The sequence below is a fragment of the Strigops habroptila genome, chromosome 7, assembly GCF_004027225.2.
Source record: "Strigops habroptila isolate Jane chromosome 7, bStrHab1.2.pri, whole genome shotgun sequence".
NCBI classification, from domain to species: domain Eukaryota; kingdom Metazoa; phylum Chordata; class Aves; order Psittaciformes; family Psittacidae; genus Strigops; species Strigops habroptila.
In genome coordinates, this window is record NC_044283.2 from 9,593,141 (window position 1) to 9,613,006 (window position 19,866).

The 19,866-nt window shown below is 44.0% G+C and overlaps 1 protein-coding gene and 1 long non-coding RNA gene across 2 annotated transcripts in view; one reads left to right on the plus strand and one right to left on the minus strand.

Moving 5' to 3' along the window:
- The window catches only part of LOC115611032, a 36,007-nt gene extending 26,444 nt beyond the window's left edge, over window positions 1-9,563 (plus strand). The window contains exon 3 of the long non-coding RNA XR_003992439.1: window positions 8,521-9,563. This is a non-coding gene — a long non-coding RNA (uncharacterized LOC115611032). The remainder of the gene's footprint in view (window positions 1-8,520) is intronic.
- A 523-nt stretch (window positions 9,564-10,086) lies between these two features.
- Window positions 10,087-18,616, minus strand: TNIP2 (TNFAIP3 interacting protein 2). Its single transcript, XM_030493360.1, has 6 exons — window positions 18,031-18,616; window positions 15,270-15,575; window positions 13,283-13,366; window positions 12,583-12,864; window positions 12,079-12,198; window positions 10,087-11,606 (listed from the first exon to the last, which is right to left on the minus strand). The coding sequence occupies exons 1-6, from the start codon at window positions 18,511-18,513 to the stop codon at window positions 11,325-11,327; spliced, it is 1,557 nt and encodes a 518-aa protein (XP_030349220.1). The 5' UTR covers window positions 18,514-18,616; the 3' UTR covers window positions 10,087-11,324.
- Window positions 18,617-19,866: the final 1,250 nt, after the last annotated feature.

The following is a 19,866-nucleotide window of genomic DNA, read 5'->3' on the forward strand; positions in this document are numbered from 1 at the left end:
CTCTTCCAGGGGAGATGCAGAAAGCGAGTCCCTGTGAACCAGAAAGCTGAGGTGAAGAGTGGCTGATTTGCAGGTTGGAAGAGTCATGGTCAGGTCTCCATCAGGGCAGTCTGTCTGAGCCCCTGTCAGCATTTGCATGTGGAAAAACTTTGTAAAGACAGAATATAAGCAGCATCCCTGAACCACCTGTCTCTTAGAGCATTACCCTGCAACAGGAAAGGTTCCTCCTCTACCACAGATGCACGTATGAGCATGATTTAATCAAATATACACTCCTCTGCTATATGCATACATGGATTTTGGAGATTCTTTGTAGGCAGTGTAATGAGCAGCCGTGGGAGGTGGTACACAGCATCATTTCTCTGCAGTTTGTTGCACAAGTACTGCATGATGCATATCATGTCTGAAAAGGGCAGGATCGCAGGAGGTGGCTGCTAGTTAGTGTGGTCCTCAGGGTCAAGTTAAGTGCTGCCGAGGAAGGGAGGGATTGCTCCATCCCTGGGAGTGCCTCTGCTGGGCCTGGAGATGCTCCCACAGAACAGCTTAGTGCTGCCAGCTGGCAGAGAGCTGCAGCAGGCTCCGCAGGCTGCAAAAGCTCCTTGTAGGAGGGGAGTACAGAGCACTGTGGCAGAAAAAGGGGTTAAGCTTTTTGTAGGGACCAAGTGGATACTGCATGGAGTTTTCCGATCAGGGAAACTAAGGAAATTTGCTGTACTGGAAAGACTGGAAGGCAGGCTACATGGTTTCCTTGCCATCTGCAAGGATGTAGCTTAACTCCCCTCAATATCCTGCTCTGTTTATAATCTTTTGTTAAAGTCCTGTGCTATTTCTCTGATTTCTTTTTCTCCTGTCTTTCTTGATGTACAGTTTCAAAGCAAGCTGCAGTTCTTCAGCTGCACTTTATTGACATCACATGGAGCAGAAGGATTTCTTCACATCCAGCTGACAGCTCTCTCCTGTTTATCCTCTGCACTTTGGTGTCTGGCTTATTTGCAGCAGCTGGGGACTCAATCCAGCCCCTGAACCTTTTTGAGGAATTGTTCTGTTTGTGATTCTTCATCACACATTTGTGCAATTCATTGTCCTCAAACTGTGTAACTTTGCATTTGCCCTTGCTGAATTGCTAATGTTTTCCAAACCACCGTTCCAGTTTGCCAAAGCCATTCTGATTCCTTTCACCAATGCGCTGGCACCTTCTTTTCATTTGGGGATCTGCATGCGTGTTTAATATATCTTCACTGTCCCATCCCCCAAGTGGTAATGGAAATATCTGCTTGTTAGGTCCAAGACTAATCTTTTCACAGATATATTCTCCCTGACTGATTTTTGCACCCCTTGAGATAATGTTTTTCATAGTTTGCTTATTGAAGTGTCATATGAAAATGGCATTGGAACTCTCTCACAGTATCTACTGGGGGGTTTTTTGTACACAAGAGCAGTTATCCTGCAAAAGGAGGAAATGATCAGTATGACCATGAGTAGCAGCCAACATGGATTTGTCTAGAATAAATCACCTCCTTGCTGTCAGGTAGGAACCTATAAATCATCTGCTTCTTCCTTCGAGGGGGATTGAGTTTGTTTTCATTTTAAAGATGTTTGTCCTTTCTGGGCTTCTGGAGTTTCATCCAAAAGTGATTGAATATCTTTGGGAATTCAAACAATTCAACCAATTTTTTTAATTATAAACTTTGTGATGATCAGCACCAGCCCAGTCACTTTGAAAAAATTTGTCCAAGAAACCCCTCGTTATAAGTTCATGCTCCCTTGTTATGACTTGTGTTGGGTTAACCTCTCTGTTACAGCTGACTTGTGTAACGACAGCAGGAACTGTGCATGTCTTGCATCAGATTTCAGACCTTTTCTGTCAGTTAGAGTCCAAATCCTTCCTTTGTCTTCCTCTTTCAGTTTAATATCAAGGTCCTAAATATGGTGTGCACACAGGTGAGATGCAGAAGGACATGCTGAAGTCTGGTATAATTGTATGTAGATTCACTGCCATACCAAGATCAGAAATTCAGTAACATCAGTAGTGATTAATGCCCTTTTTCTTCACTTTAAGTCCCAGCAATTCACATCCTGGCTTAGAAAACAACCAAAGTGGTGTTTGCTTGGTTTTGCACTAGTTCTTCAGTAGATGTAAATCAGCATCTCAGGCCACCTTCATGCAGCCTAAGAAAGTGCAGAGGTTGTAAGTCACGTTCATAATGCGCTCGCAAACTCATGGGAGAGTTTCCAGAACGATTGCTTAGTTTAGTCAACCCAGTGTTTCCTCACCTTTATGAGCAATGGAGCTGCATCAGCACTGTAATACAGAGGAGGGTATACCACAAGCACTGATAATAAGTGTGAGGGACTTTTATGTTATTGCCCACTGTTTTGCACATGGTCTGTTATGATTCATCATCTTCCCAAAATGGGAGCGCTGTTACAAAGAGAGTGATTTGGAAATCTCATCTAACTGAGCCATGAAGAAATCAGACATAACAAAAGAATGAAAACAGCTGATGTACCCCATCAGTTTTACTGACCGTAAAACTAGTTACAAAAAAATTCATGTCATGGACTGTGAAGTCAGGAAAGAAAGGATAACTCTGATCAGTATTCAGCCAGGAGAGGGTCTAATGTATGTATAGTGAAACCACGCCATCAGGATTTTAACTTGCTGTGATATTTATAAAATAGGTACCTGCACTAGACCTCCCAGGTTTTCAAGGTGCTCTCACATTCTACCAGTCTGTTGGCTGCATTTTGAAAACAAGCCTGTGCATTCGAATTGAGGAATTTCTAGTCTGCCAAAAAATGTGGAAGATTTCTTTCCTTCCTCTTCACCTTTCGCCCCTGCCAGCAAGGGACTATGTTGTCTTTCTTATAAACACTTCAAGAAGTGTTTGTTTTGGAAGCCATGCCAAATAGGCTGTTTTTCTGAATATTCAGCACTGGTCCCTGAGATAAGTGTCTGTCTAGTGTTTTAGCTGAGGTTCTAGGTGTCTCCTCCATTAGGCAGAGCATTGCCAGTACGTTGAGGGAGGTGATCCTTCCCCTCTCCTCAGCACTGGTGGGACACATCTATAATAGTGAGTCTGGTTCTGGGCTCCCCAGCACAAGAGACATGGACGTACTGGAGAGAGTCCAGCAAAGGGCCACAAGGATGATTCAGGCTTAAACCATGACAGCCTTGTCAAATAAGGAGAAGTGACAGCTGGGGCTGGAGAAGAGAAGGCTCATGGGGGTCTTCCCAGTGTGTATAAATACCCAATGTGGGGCAGTACGGAAGATGGATGCAGACTTTTCTCAGTGGTGCCCAGTGACAGGATAAGAGGCAATGGGCACAAGCTGAAATACATGAAATTCCATTTACATATAAGCAAAAACTTCTCTACTGTGAGGTTGCTGAACCCAGGAGGAAGTTGCATAGAGAAGTTGTGGACTCTTCATCCTTGGAGATGGTCAAAGCCTGACTAGCCGCAGCCCCAGGCAGCCTGCTCTAGCTGACCTTGCTTTGAGGAGGGGCAGGTTGGACTAGGTGATCTTCAGACCTTCCTCTCCCCAAGCTGAACTATTCAGTGGTTTTCATAAAATTGCCATTGATTATGAGAGTCATAAATTTGATTTAGTTAAATAATTCATGCCTAGACCTGCTGTCTTCAACCACAAGTTCCAGTAATTTTTTATTCAGTATTTCCTTTAGGTACTGGCTCCATGCCCATGTCCTTTTCTGTGACATTTAATTCCTGTCAGTACTCTTGCACACATACAGAAATTTCCACTATTGATTTAATGGATGCCTAAATGCTATTCCACTGTTTATTTCCTAAAAATCCCTTCCTTCATGGTCAGTCTTGGCTTCCAAATCAGTAACCTTTTATAGCCTTTTGATGTGTTTATATTATCCCCTTTCATATTAGACCTCTCACTTGCAAAGACCTGGAGTGGAAATTCCAAATGCCAGACACACAAACACAAGTTGACATTTTCTGAACCTGTAGTCTACAACTCTTGCTTCAAAGAGATTCTGGATTTCCAAATGCGGAGGATCCTGCGGTGCTTACACTGCGGTCTGGGTTCATTACCTGCCTCAGCTGTCAGCCTCTTGTGTAGATCAGACTCATCTTGACTCATGAGCAATTGCATCAGTAATTGGAGTAATTGCACCAGTATAAACACCTCTGTAGCTACAGGTTGTACTGGTTTGGTGCACTGAAGACCTGAAAGACTGTTTCAGGTTGTTGCTACTACAAGTGGGGTTGGGGGTGCTGGAGGCTTGCTCATTGTTCTATAGCTGGGATTTTTAGTCAGTATAGCTTTAAAAGGTTTGGTGTGTTGTTTGTTTTTTTTAATGCACTTTAAAAGTGCATGATCATTGTAATCATTTAAGTATATAACCCCCAAATGTGGGCACAGTCTTAAACTACAGCAGTGCATCAGGTCTGAGAGTTAGCTGCTTTGACCTGGGCATGTTGGATCGGTGACTGCCTACAAGTGCAGGTTGATGCAACTTTGCATTGAAATGATGTCAAAGCAGTTGCACTGTTTGCACAAAGCTCGTTCTGGTTTGTGTTAGCATCACCTCTAGAAGAACTGTGGGGATGCCCCTGTATTGTGCAGGGTGTCACAAAGCACAGCGCTTACGTGAGTCACAGCCCTCTGTCTTCCTCAAGCTGAAAGCTGCATAGAGGAGACTGGAACTTGACTTTTGAAGTCAAACCTCAGACACTTTAATATTAAGCCTTACAACAATATTTACACCGTCTTGTAGACAAACTGCTCAAAGATTCAGAACTATCACTGAAGAGGTACACAAGCCCAGCTTCTTACTTCTTATGTATTAGGGTCCTTTTCTGGAGGGGCACATAATGCTGGGGACATTACATGCCCCTCTGGTTAAGGAAGCAACTTAAGAGATCAATTCTGTGAAAATCTCTTACAAGTTGTTATCTGTTCTCACTACTTGTTTTTGCACTATTGCAGCAAAAGAGAAATACTTGCAAGTATTTCTCTTATATATATATATATATATATATATAGAGCACAGGCATCCTTTTGGGGCTTGACTCAAAATCATTCAGTTGCTCAGAGTGTAAATGAGGTCCAGCTATAAATTTTGGTGACTGCAGGTGGTTTACAGGTGCTGGGAACACAAAGGCACAAGCTGACTGCAGGGAAGAGTAGAAGGTGGCACTCTTCTGCCTTTCCTGGCTGTGAGAGTGGCTTTTACTGCTCAAGTATTTCCCAACCCTGTTACCGCCCACTGTGTGTAACAACTGATAGCAGAGCATGCAAGAGAGTACAGCAGAGAGTGTCCTCATGCTGTTTTGCAACACTGCACATTTGAAGTTCCTCAGCTGTGCTAAGAGGAAGTTGTTATTCAGTTTTGCTGCCATTTCAGGAAGGATAAAGCTCCAGTAAACTTTCTCTGAGGCATCACCTGGAAACCACAGAGATACAAATTAATTTGCCCACTGCCTGTTGAAGATGCCACCAGGAGGAAGGTTAGGACAAGGTGAGCTCAAACTCTGAGTTGAGGAGAAAGGCAAGAACAGTGCAATCCCCACTGCACAGAAGCTACACTGCTCAGCCCACACTATTTTAACCCCCAGTGGTTATTGTCAGGAGCTGAAGACTTTGACATTTCATAGGAGGGGGCGCAGTGCTGTGTGACCGGTGTGTGTAGGTGCAACAAAATGAACCCTCAGAACAGTTCACAAAGTAAGTTGTTGCCCATTCTTTGGGTGATGGTGAGGAGGTGGTTGTGCTGGTAGGGATCAACCACTACTTAAGTTTAGCACTCAAATGAGTACTGGTTTTGGTGGAGGACAGAGAGGCCCCTTATCACAGCAGCCAAGATCAAAGTAAGATCCCTTTCCCTCTGGAGATGTCTGGTTCCCGTCTGCCAGCTGTTGCTGGGGATGGCACATGGGAAAGCTCTGTCCTTCCTCCTTGGAGGTAGAACAGGACTTGCAGAAGGTGGAGCAGGTGCTTAGTGCTGAGGTCAAAAGAGGAGCTGAGAACCACTAGATTAGATCTGCATCACTGAGAGCAAGTTCAGAGGGTGGGAAGAAGGAGTAGGATGCCCTTTTATACTGTGCTCAGCTGCGGTGTGCATGAGTCACTTCACATCCCACCAAGTCCCCCTTTCTCTTGATAACGTTGTTCCTCAGGTTTCTGTGGACCTTTGCATGCCTCCCTGGATGCTCAGGCTTCTCTGAGATGCGGTGGTGATGGCCAGCACAGGGGCTGATTCATCTGTGGGTGTCTGAGCTCCTTTCTTGACTCCCTTACCCTCCAATGAGCTGGTATGGGGCCCAGATGGTGGGTGCAGGTGGCTGGTTCACACACGCTACAGCTGGCCAGGCCCAGTGAGAGTTGCAGGGGCACAGCTGGAGGGAAACCACAGCTTGGCACCTTGTCCTCTGCACCAGCAAGGCACTGTTCCTTTGGTGTGGGCTCCTGCCTTAGCAGAGAAGAGTATGCAAGCCTTGGGCAAGGTGAGTCTCTGTGACACCGAGATGATGGGTGTCAGCACCAGCAGCCAGAGCTGCCCTGCTCGTGGGTGCTTAGCCAAATCCATCAACCAGCTCTGCAGAAGGCTGTAGTGCTAGAGGGATGGCCTAGGGAAGGATGGTGAGGGACCAAGTGTAGTTAAGCCAAGTACACACTTCAGATGGGGTTTTTTGGTGCCTTCTAGAAGTAAGCAGTCTCGTAACCCGCTATCTGGTTCACTGCTGTCCACAGCAGATATCCACATGCTGTGGAAGGGAGGCTCTTGGCCATTATCACACCACACACCCAGTACATGTTGTGAAGAGTTCCTGCGCCAATAGCTTCTTACCAGTAAATGTAAAAAGAGGAGGAAAAAGTGGATGTACTAAAGAGAAAGGGGAAGAATGCACTGAGCAGCAGCGGGAGTGGAGACACACAAGTGCTGTGCCAGTTGGGGTGGTTGGTGCCTTTCAGCAACCCCTGTGTAAGCAGTTACTGCAGCACCTTGTACATCCCCACCAGACCTTGCAGAAGCTCTGTCCCCCAGCTAGGGCAGCCTGCAGCAGGGGATGCTTCAGTGAGGCTGCTGGGCATGCTCTCTGCCCTTAGCAAGCGATTTGAGGCATCAGATGGGCAGGCAGAAGTGGTTAGCCTGATACCCTGACCCTCTGCTGAGGTCCTGCTGTGTTGATTGCCTTCTAAGTACTTATGCTTTAGGTTTTTAGCTGATGCTCCCCTCCTCCCTGCAGCTGATAGCTACTGGAGCATGGTACTAGGAAATACTAGTACAGCATACTTTGAATTCACATAGATTTTGTAGAAAAAGTATTTGAGACTTCCCTTTTTTAGAGTGAGAAGCACTGTCGTCGTGAGTACAACCGTGTGGCATCTTGTTTGGAATTTCCCTTGCTTTCTATATATACACATGCAGCAAAGCCACAGGAAATGGAAGTTTTAAAAAAATACCATAGAGCATAGGTATCTGCTGCTTGAACAAGTTTTATTCTTGTAGTCAGTTTTATTATTAGTGAGCAGTTAATCTCGAGGCTTCTTTTTGAAAGCTGTGATGTCCTAAATCACTGGAGGAGGAAGCAGACATTGCCTGAAAAGTTACAGAAGATTTGAGAAGCTTTTTAGGCCTTATACTGCCCATGCTACAGAAGATGGCATTATTGTTGATCTTCTCTCTCTTGGGGCTTTTTGGGGTAGGGACCAACTTCTGAGGCTTCTCCCAGTTGTATTTTCTGAGATTCAGTGAGTCAGTCTTGCCTACAGCTGCTGCTGTGATCATGTGCTAAGGGCCTACTTCTGCATAGCAACCAGCACAGTTCTCAGTAAACAGCGTTTACTTTAAAATCCCAAGCAAAATACATTCTAATGAAGTCCAGGAGTAATGAGAACCAGCAGCTGGAGGATAGATGGTCTGAACACCTTGTTGTTGGTGAGACAGCTGCTCAGGAGCTCTGAGCTTGTCCAGGGTCTGAACTCAGGCTGGTTTGGAGAGCAAAACTGAGGGAAGTTCACTTAATGAGGGAGGTATTTCAGAAGGGATGGACTAATCATGAAGGTAACTGGACAAATACATCTTGGCAGCTCCCAATATGCCAAGACACATTCCTACGAGATCCAGAAGAGACAGTTACCCTTCTTCTGCCTTCCAGCCTCCTTGGACCTACAGTGGTACCTCTGTCTGTCTTCTAGTATTGGCATGCCTCTCCAGAACATCCGCAACAAGGGATTTACAGAAGCTGAAGCAGGGCTTGACTTTGCCTGATAACGGGGTTCATTTATCTTGGATGCCTCTTGTCACCAATACAGCAAATCAGGAACCGAGTGCCATACAGTCACATGATGTTTCGGTATGGTTTCAGGACTCTCTTTTGTGAGGCTTTGTTGCTGCAGTTCTGCAGATGAATTGTGTTTCAGTGAACTAGTGTTGTACTAATGGATAATGAAAGTTCATAAAGTTTATGCTGTTGAAGTTCCTTTCATTTTATGCAGTTACTTTCTTACTCTTATGTCTTTATTGCTTGCTTTTAGGAAAGAAGATGGGTTGCTGTTACCATTTAACCAAACAACACATGCACCACTTGGATGGCCATTCAAGTGGCAGAGAACACCAGTGGGAGGCCAGAAGGAGCTTTCCTTAATTTAAAGGGTTCAAAATCTGCTGGGAACTTGTGGCTGCTTTCTCTTCAGTGATGGGGCAGTGGAGCTGACAGGTTTTATGCATTCTGCTCTGCAAGCTGCAGATTGTGAATGTAGGTGGTGGTGCTTGCTTGGGATGCCTTGATGTGTATGCTTTGCCTGGTGAGGAGAGGGCAAGTAAAGGTTTTATAGTGTTCACCCAAGAGATCTACCAGTGACTTCAGTGTAAAAGTCAAAGCACTGGGTAATAGACAAGTTTTCTTAGGAGGAATAGGTTATGCCCTAGAATCTAGAACAAAAATTTGCATGTAAGACACCAGTAGTTCTTCATAGTGTATGTAACTGGTTTCTTGGTGAAGCCAAAATAAGAAAAAAATAGGTAAGGATTTTTACCAGCCCCCAAAAAACTCAGTGGGAAATGGTAAAGTAAAATAGCTCTGAAGCAAGGTATTTTTATACTAAAAACCAGCAGATGTGTCCTAGATTTTTGCCACAGGCATCCAAATTCCAGTCATCACTTACTGCACAGCTTTAGGTGGTAGCTGGAATCTGTGCTTGATCTAGAACTTCACGTATTTGTGTCGTTCCAGCATGGTCCTCATTGTAGGTATATCTGGTTTCGCAGCATTGGAGTGCCATCCTTTCTCATGATTCATACCAACCTCTGCTTTGACTGGGGTCTAATTTATGGGTGTTAAATCTACAAGAATGGGTACAATTTATTTGCATACTGCAGATTCTCACATCTAATTCTTGCATCTATTTCTAAGAGTTGTAGGTCACTCTGTCCAACTATAACCCACGGCGGCTAACATAAGTAGAAACCTATAGCAGACTTGAGCTTCTAACATATATTAAAGTAGTGATCATCTCAATGCAATAAAAAAAAGGCACTGCCAAGATCTAATTTACTGTGTTTCTAACTGTCTTGTAATGTGAATTACTGGGAAAAAAGTCCATATTCAGCTGTATCAGCCACTGTCAGTATAGTATTGATGTACATTGAGGCTGTAAACAAGGCTTGTCTAATGAGAACAGTCAGGAAAAGTAAGATTAGTTTATGCCACAGGAAGTTTAATCGTATGTTTCTCAGCCTGAATTCTGTGGGCTGCATCTGATCTCTAAGACCTTAAAAGGCAAAGTCTAAAATGGTCACAAAAAAAAAAAAGGAAAAGAGAAAAATCTCTGCTTGTGCATGTTGTGTTGGGAAAACTAAGCTAATAATCAATCACAGGTTTGCAATCAGTTCAAGATTAGATTAGTAAGAACTATTGCACCTGCACGCAATGGCCTGGGCATCTTTTTTGGTAGTATCCCACCTAAGGCAACACTGACATCAACCATCATCTTCCTTTAGGGCTGGAACAGCATCCCGAGAAGGAACTATCAAAGAAAATAGCCACAATCTTCCTGAAATGTACCGCTTGGAAGGAAGCAAAGCAGAAGACAGGAGCAACATTACACAAAGTAGTTTTCTTTAATTATGAAAGGTCATAGTTGCACTCGGCCTCTTTGCTCTGTATCCCATCTTTAACTCTAGCTTTGACATGGTGAGAAATACCTGAAGCCAAGGCTGAAAAATCCTGTGGCCCTGTTCTGTCTGTACACTTTAGCTTCTAATACTTCTCAAAACAGGCCCCTGCTACTCGTTGAAGTTATCTCTGTTGCAGAGAGGATAAGAAGAAATATAAGCTAGCGCTGGCATAGTCACAGATGTGTGGCAGGGCGCTGAACATGTTCTTGTGCATCTTAAAGGTCATTCTTCCTCTCACAGATGAGGAGTGGTTTTTCAACATATTTGAAAATAGTCTGACACTGAGGTAATGAAAAAACTCGTATCTGAAACCATGACATTTAGTTAGGCCTTAGAGCAGTTACAGGGACTGTTTCACCTTTAAATACTTACACTGAAAGAGATTTTTGACCACTTTACTAATGTACTAAGGCAACTGCACAATCACTTTTATTATAAAAATAATCATTAGGTAAAATAGGAATATAAACAATAGTTACACAAATACACATTTACAAATGTGTAAAATAGATAGTTAAGGCACAGAAAAAATAAATATCCCTGTACACTCTTTCTGTGCAAACAGACAGGCTAGTCTTAGTCAATAACCAGCCCTTTTATGGTTTCTTCACTTCTCCTGATTTCAGTTGAACACAAGGATTTTCCGATGTGATGTCTGAAAGTTCAGCCTCAATAGACAAGAAAATACTTTCACTTTTAATCCAGATACAACAAGATTTTTACTCTCTTCTGCCCAAAAGCTCCTCCCCTGTTCTTCAGCCTACATTTTTGGAAGAGGAGGAAAATTTCAAGTTCAGCCATTTGTTTTTCCCAAGCCTTCAAACTGCTGTAAAGAATTAGACTCAAACACAGGTCAAGCTGCACTCTGAAGCTAACTACCACTGTACGTTTCAGTTTAGTTTGTAGCAGGATTTGCATTAAGCCTGCACTCCTCATAGTTGTCAAAAATAATTCTTCATAAAAACACTTTGCTTTATCTTGAAGCCTTTAATATAGTCCAAGAGAAGGTGAAATCAAATCAGAGGTAGATACTGCTCATCCTCCTAATTCCTAAGAGCTGTCCATTTGAATTACTCTGGTTTAGGACTGAAGGAGATATGTACAGAGCAAGGTTTTGCTGTCTATAGAGTAGTGATTGACTTACACGCCTCACATCGCGTGGTCACTGGCAGCATTCAGCAACATGCTTCAGGAATTCATCGCTGAGTTCATCACTGAAAAACCTCATACAATGAGGGCATCTAAGTTCACCCTGTGCCCTGCCCTCAAGTCCCAGGTCTCCACTGTCCGCAGGAGGAGAAGCTTGTTCAGACTGTGAAGATGTCCTTCTTGTGCCTGTTTGGCCTGGGCTATTGCCTCGTAGATGTTCAACATTCGTTTGTACATACATATGATTTTGGTTACCAGTGTGAACTCTGAAACGACTACTTGTGTCTCTTGAGTCCTAGAAAGAGAAAAGAAGAGCTCTTAAAAAAGATGCACTAAAAAGATATTCAACTGGATATTTTATCATCTTTATCAGAAACTGCTCATGGTTTGATCGGTAGATTTGTAATTAAAATATGCATCAGGTTTTGCAGTTTTATTAATAAAGTTGTGAAGAAGACTTGTAGAAAACCTAGAATAGAGCCAGTATGCCACTGTTACGAGTCACAGCCATCCTTCTCTTCCTTCCATGAATTCAACCTTACTACGTTGATCCAAATTAGAAAGAAAATGGACTGGAAAGGGGTATTACATGTGTATTGGGAAGCATCTCCACTAGAACTATGAAATAATGCAAGTTTTTGATAGCTGCACTGAGATGAAATGGTTTTAGAAGTACTAAATTTTTTTAAAGCATATTAAAAAGTATATTTTAGTCCTGAATCCTGTTGACATGCTTTAATTGAAAAAATAGCATGTTGCTTCCTTACCTGTCGTCTTGCTAGCTGGTGTTGCAGGCATGTAATTTCTGCCTGAAGCTCTTGTATTCTGGTCTGTGCTCGTTCTCTGTCTGATCTCTCAGATGTGAAATCATCTTTATAAACCAAGACCTGAAAAGAAGAATTCTTGTGTTAATACTTTATGAATTAGAACGCTGGCAGGTTAGATCAAAAAGTTGAGGCTGTGATTCCTTTGTTTGTAAATAATTATTCCCATAATCTCAATGTTATCTTCTCTATCATATCTGTACTTCCAAAGTATTTATATTTCTTTTTCAGATCTCCCATATTTTGTACTAAAGACAGCGGAACTGCATGCAGTTCTTTCAGTAGTGGGTTTTCTTTAAATCTGTGTTCTTAAGTACCTCTATAGCCAAATGTGGCAAGCCAAGTGGCAAACATCAAAGGAAATCATTTCATTTTCCCCCCCTTAGACTTCAGTGGTCTGGGGAGAAAGGAAGAATTCCTGCCTCTAGGAAAAAGAAACTTAATGACCTGTTGCTCCAGCATTTGTATGCGCTCATTGTCTCCTTCACTAGCCTTCTTCACATCTTCTAATTCTCTCTTTGTTTTTATGCATTCATTCATTTTTTCTTCCAGTAGCTTGTTTAACCGGAATATCTCCTTGTGCATCAGGTCAGAATTCGTCGGTGCTGAAGGTAGGCCGTGCTGCTGCTCCAGTTGTGCCTTCATCTCTTTCAGCTGCAAGTGGAGTCGCTTCACATATTCATCCCTACTCACATCGTATTTCTGCCATTTGGCATTTAAGTCTTCCACCTGAAAGATTACCCAGGAAAGTCATGAAGACTCAACACAAAGACACAAACATGAAGACATGAACTTCCAAGCTTTCATAGAGTGTTTATGTGTGGAGGACCAAAATTCTTTAAATGATGGAGGTCACCCCAGCCTAGTGCTGTTCTCCTGGGGTGGAATGCTGATGCATGGAAGGAACATGAAAATTTCCTTCTGCAGTGTATTTTTAACAACAAAACCCCCAATACATTAAAAAATAATGTAGTAAGTTGTTCTTAGCTAAGGAACAAAGACTGTGTGCCATGTTGAAAGGATAAGAAGTTTGGACTCGCATTAAACTGCCATTTAATTAGATTAACCAGGCCTTACCTATTCCAAATGTACTGTAAGTCAAAATACTCAATCAAATCTTAATCTTGTACAAAATGACAGTACTCACATGAGCTACTTTTTGTTTTAACATCCTGTTTTCATCTTGTAGGTTGCAGATAAGAGCTTGAAGTGAAGTTTCATTGTCTAAAAGCTGTAATTTTTAGAAAAAGAAAGTGTTACTTCAACATAAACATCTCAAATGCTACTTCGCTATGCTATTGATCTTTTCTAAATTCCTCTAAAACTGTTTGTTATCAGTGAAACAAATACATCTAGGTCTAATTATCTCTTTATAGTATATTTCTAAATACTAATAGTATAGCCCACAGCTTTTATTATTAATAAGCAAAGCGAAAAAGGTATTCAGGGTTTTTACCACTTTGGTATTACTTTTTAAATAGATCTGTGTGGTGTCGTAACAACATATCTGTCTTACCAAATTCTGAGCCTACTGAAGGTAACAAGAAAAATACCTCATATTTACATGCATGAGGGTCTACTTGATGACAACAGTTTACTCAAACTCCTTGGAAACTACTTGTCTGGAGCGGAGCAATGCATGACGAAGACACATGTGCCTTCATCTTGCTTTGTTATTACTGTCAATTTTGGCCACTACTAGGAAGAAATTACTGAGGGGGGGGAAAAAACCCTGCTTGCTAAATAATTGACTAAAATGATACCTTTTTTTTTTACAGTTGTGACATCTGCTTAAAAAAACCCCGATGTACATGAGTAATATAGAACGCTTTTGTACAAAATTCCCTAGAATCAGCTAGTAATTGCATCTGAAATTTCTCTTCTTCAACAGGGAAGTCCCCACTGTACAAGGTTAGCTACTTATTACACGTATCGAAGTCAATCAAGTTTCCTGTCTATCAATTACACGTAAAATATGATAATACTAACTGCTTCAAGTCCCTTAAAAAGTCCTTATTTCTTAGATCTAGTCAACCTCTAACTATTTCTTACAGGTAAGTGATGTGAATAAGTTTTCTGTGGAAATGCTCCTGGGTTATTTTACAAAGTATAAGTGCACACATATGGAGTTTATCATAAAAGCATAGGTGAGTGGTCATGTGAAACACGGCATTACCACTACACAGCAGTAAGAACATGAGACAGAATTAGTCTTTTTTGTGAGAACTGGCTGTAGCATCCTACTCAACACTCCAATCTGCTACTGGAGACAGCACCTCTAATGTTATTTCCTTACAGTATTTTCATGAATTATCTAATGACTCTGAACCATCATGTCTTCTGGAACAACAGAACAAGATCTACCTCTACCCTACATTGAAAAGCTTCAGCTAAGGTGATGATGCAGCAAAGCCACACAGCCATCAACAAAGTACATCAAAATCCAGGTGTTTCTTTGTGCTCCTCGGTAGCATTTCTGCCACCTTCCTATCATGAAGCAATTTTTCTAAACATCCCTGCTGGAGACAAACATTGCCCTGCACTGGGAGGCTGGGGGGAAACTCCAGAGCAAAAAAAAAAACAAAGGTAAGACAACCTTGACTTGTTCTTCCCTAAGCAGCTTTCTGTAGGTCTGTACTATGTGTACAAAGCCAAACTGTGACCTGAGAAGAGTACGTGCTATAGAGTTCTTAATATAAATACTACTTCAAAATATCTCTCTTTTGTGGTGATTTAGATGCTAAAACAAAAATGAGGAGATACCACCTTCTTAAGCACAGCACCATCTAGTGATGCACAGAAGCATGCTGTGGTATAAAGAAGGTCCTCTCTCCTGTTTATACAGGGAAGAACTGTAATCATGGAGTTGCTGAGGTTGGAAGGGACCCCTCAGAGTTCTCTCAAAATAAAGCCTCTGATGGTGAGACGGCCAAAATGCAAGGCACTGACAACTGCTTCCATCCTAAATTGCTGCTACTCAGAATTATTTAGAGCTTGCCATGATAGTCTTTTCATCCTACATGACATTATTTAAGGGGATGTTTCTCACCATTCCCCAATTACAACTATCATATTGTAATTAACACCTCAGAAGGTAATAAGACTTTAAAGAAATACAGTGGCAGTAAAAATACCTGATTAGGTCTTTCGGTTGGTATCTGGTCATCTGAACTCCCCTTCTCTTTTCTTTGCTTCTCTTCTAGACATTTTGCCAGATGTTGACACATTTCTGCTGTGGAAGCTAATTTGCGCTGAAGTTGGTGAGTTTCATCAGTGAGAGAACGGCACAAAACATCACTGGTGGCCTGAGCCTTCTCTCTCTCTGCCAGGCTCTTCCGAAGTCGTAAGATTTCTCTCTCCTTTTCATACGGAGGCTGGTTTATCATCTGCTGTATCTCTCCGTTTTTCTCCTCTAGTTGCTGGTTCAACTTCTGTACTTCCTAAACATAAAGGGGAGGGGAAGTTATTGAAAAGCAAAGTGAATTCAAAAGCCAACATATGTCTAAGACTGAATTCCATATTGCCATAACTCCACATCATTCCTATATTCACCGCAAAGTACTTAAAAAGTAAAATAATTGCAACTCATTTCTAGATAATCACTTGACCTTGGAACTGACAGATCAATCAATCAAGATCAGGAACTGCTCAGACAGCTCTACAAGCACTTCCTACTCTGTAGAATGAAGGGAAAAAAGCCTAGCAAAAATTCAGGAAGATTTTATGAAAAGATAAGCAGCAGCAACAAACTAAAGACAGAACTTACAAAACCCAGAGTAGTTTAAAAGGAGTAACTATGGAGTCTGAGAAATGCCTTACTGGTCCTGCTCTCTAAACTACCAGATAGTAGAGATTTGCTTTAGAAAAAAGGGAACTGGAAAGTCATCCTATGAAAAGCAGTGAGGTGTATTCGTTGCCTGGAATTGCCAGAAGGACAAAGCAGAGGGAGCATACACAGCAAGCTTCCCACCTGGGAAAGGATGAGTGCTAAGGACAAGCAAACAGTAAATGAAATCCCTGTGGCAGCAATGATTGTTTTGGCCATAGCTGACTGTCCAAGGTACGTGACGGGCTCTGACATGCTCTGAGGGAACAACTGTGTATCTCATTGCTGCATGTTCTTGTTGAATTGGATGCTCTGTGGGATCATCCACATCCCCATTAAGTTAACATCTCCACAGGTGTTCTGAGAAGGAAGAGGTTTTCTTGCTGACTGGGTTAAACCACTCTGTAATACCATGCACCTGATGTACACCAGTCCTGAGTCTGATATCCCCAAAAGCAGCAGGTGCTGGTAATAGAAACCTCTGCAGGACTGCTCCTCCAGAATCAACGATGCCCTGGATGCCAGCGTAGACAATGAGACAGGAGCAAGCTTGATTTTACCCTTCCAGTTCTTCAGGAGTGCTACTGGAGCTGTAAACGACCAGGAGCACTCTTCTTTGCCAGCATGCAGGCCTCTGACTTCACAAAATATCTTTTGTTGTTATTTTTAGTGACAATGATTTCAATGTTTCTAATTGGGCATAAAACTTTATTTTCTAAAAAGAATAAAATTAATATCTAACTTAAAGAAATAGCACTTGCTCTTATTACTGATGTTTAAGTTCTTCAGCATCATGCCAAATGCTAAATTTCCCCTTTGCTATAATGACACTCACCGTCAGACTTCAAAATATATTCAGATCCCACAGGTTTGTCATCTATCTGCAAAGTGCAGTAAGAGCATCTCTCATTACAAATTTCCATACTTGAACTTATTTAAAAGTATTTTAGGTGAGTGTCATACATGGAAAATGTTTTGTATAAGCATTAGGTCAGGAGATTTCTTAGGACAAAAATACTTGTTTCAATTTTAAGTATTGCTTGTCAGTTTGGAAATTACTTTATGCAGCTTCATACAGAAAGAAATGCTTTAAAATTCTTTAAGCATTTCAGGTTGAAAGTCTTAATGACAGTAACAAAAACGACTGGTGGCAAATGGAAGGGAGTGCAATTTTGAGACACTTTTCCTGTCATAAAATATACCAATTTCCCTAATCTATCTCCTCACAATCCAGACTTGCCAAGTACTTCTCCAACTAGTAAAGTGCTGCTTTAATGTCAATACAAAAATCCATTTTTAAGTGCTCTTAAAAAGCACAACAAAACAACACTGTAATAGAAAAAGTGGTGGCATCAGTTGTTTATCCTACAGAACAAAACTGTTGCATCTGATAAAGAGGAGGATCTTCAGTAAGTAATATGTAACTTTGAAAGTTATGGGGTTTTACTATTTTCCCATCTCCTTGTGAAAACAGCTGTATGAAGATGTATAATGCCATGCTCAGTTTTGGGGTTAGGATTTTATAGTTTATCTTCTTGAACTTAATGCAGTGGACACTATTGTTGTATACAGACGGCTGTATTGTTTTAGGCACAATCTGACTCTGGGCACACAGCAACAGAGCAAGTTCTGTCAAACTGCATAGCAGGGGCAGAACACTCACTCTCCTGTCCCGGCTCACTCAAACCAAGTTGAGAAATTCCAACTGGACACAAGAGGAATCACAAAGAGAACAATCAGCCATTGCAATAATTTCCCTAGGGAAGTGGTGGATTCCCCAACGTTGGACACTGGGCTGGTCAGGGTGCTGGGACATCTAGTCTAGGTCATGCTCTGCCAGGAAAGATTGGACCAGATAATCCTTGAGGTCCTTTCCAGCTGGTATTCTACGATTTGGTGATTGATTCTAAGTTGTCAGCACCCTCCTCTGTTTCCATAAACGCGAGTCTGCATGCACAAGGCCCACATCCTCCGTCCGAGACAACCACTGCGGGACATACTAAGCTTAAATTACTGATGTTTTAACAGAGGAGTTACCGCCGCTAGCTGTGGGGCACTCGCGGTTTTACCTGGCTCAAAGCTTCCATTCTCCGCGCCGAGAGCCGCTCGCTGTCCCGGAGCTGCTCCCGGGCCTGGCCCAGCTGCTCCAGGAGGCTCTCCACCAGCGACAGCGCCGGCTCCGCGCCCGCCGGCCCCGCCTCGCCGCCCGCCGCCGGCTGCGGCTGCTGCTGCTGCCGCTGGGCCAGGCTGCTCCGCAGGTCCCGGATCGTCGCGTCCTTGGCAGCCAGCTGCAGCTGGAGGTGCTTCAGCTGCTGAGCGGACTCGTGGTACAAGGTGCAGAGCGCGTTGTACCGAGACACTTTGTTCTTCAAGCTCTTGTTCTCCCGGTGCAGCTTCTCCAGCGTCTCCTCCACCTGCCTGAAGCGGGCCACCAATGGGTCCGTGCTGCCGCCCTCGCTCACCGAGCACATGGCCGGGAAGGGTGAGCCGCGGTCCCGCTGCTGCCCCTTCTCTCCCTTCTCCAAGGCTAGCAGTAATCCGGCCAGGTGCATATAAACCCGGAGAGGAGCCAGGCAGGGCTGCGGCTGTTGTTGCTGTCGCTGCTGCTTCGCTCTTCCGCCTTCCCGCCGGGGGAGGAGGATGGCCGCCCTCCTTTAAGGGCTCGCAGGACCCGCCTGCTGCCTGTCCCCGCCGCTTTCCTACGGCCCGGGCCGCGCTCCGCCCCTGCGGAGGGGGAAGCCCACCGCGGGGGAGCAGCCCCGGGGGCAAGGCGGGCCGGGGAACCCCAGGGAGGGGGAAGAGAAGAGGGGGGCGCGAGGGGCTAAGCCGGGAGCGCGCCGAAAGCTGGGGCGAGCGGGAGGCGGCTGAGGGGACGGGAAGTGCGGGCGGGACGAGGAGAAGGGGAATGAGGGGGGAGACTGCTGAGGAGGGGCCGCTGAGGGGGCTCCGGGCGGAATGACGGGGAGCGGCGGCCGCTCCGGGAGGAGGGACCTGTGGCGGAGGCGGGAGGCCGCTGAGGCGGAGAAGGGGTCCCAGCGCAGCGGGGTCCCTCCGGCGGCTGCAGGACGGGGCTCGCCCCGCGTTGCGAAAGCGCCGCGTCCCAGCAGGAGCCGCTGCCGGAACTTCCCGGCCCGGAACGGGACTTTCCCCGCCGGCGGCGACCCCCGCGGGCCGCCCGCCCCGCGCCGCCTCTCCCGGAGCGGCCCGGGCCGGTGTGTGCGGCTCCTGCCCGGCGCCGTGACACCGACCCTCACCCTGACCGACAGTGGGACCCCGCGGGGCGGGCGGTGGCAGCAGCAGCAGGGCACGGCTCTGGCTCTGCCGGTGCAAGCAGTGGAAGTCCCGTGTGGTGTGTTGGGTCTGCATCGGTGCAACGAGAGGGCTTTGAACCCAGGCAAAACAGCACATCTCCTCTCAAAGGGTGGTCGTCTTTGCAAGAGTTTGAGGAGAAGGTTGACTAGGAAAGACCTTGAAGAGTCCAAGGTCTGCCAGTCATCAGAATTTGTGTCATCAGCTGGTGTAAACGGGTTTGCATAGAGATGAGTTGATGAGAGTAAACTTGGCTGCAATAAACGGTGCCTCTCGGCCAGCCCTGTGGTAGATAATTTTATTACTAGCAGCATAGAGATAGAACTTGTTAACTAAGGATACATCTATTACAGAGGTCATGCTGGTGTAGTAGTTCTTACAGGAGGAGTGTGGTGGGCTGGACTGATGTTGAAGTATTTTTTGGATTGGTTTAGTTATATCCACGTTTTCGTAGTGGTAGAACTATTTAGAAGGAAAACTGCTTAGACCAGTACAAAAATAAAGCCTAGGTTACATTTGATTATTATTTGTAAAAATGTTTATCATGTGTCTATGTATGCATGTATATAATAATGTATACAGTACAGAGATCTATA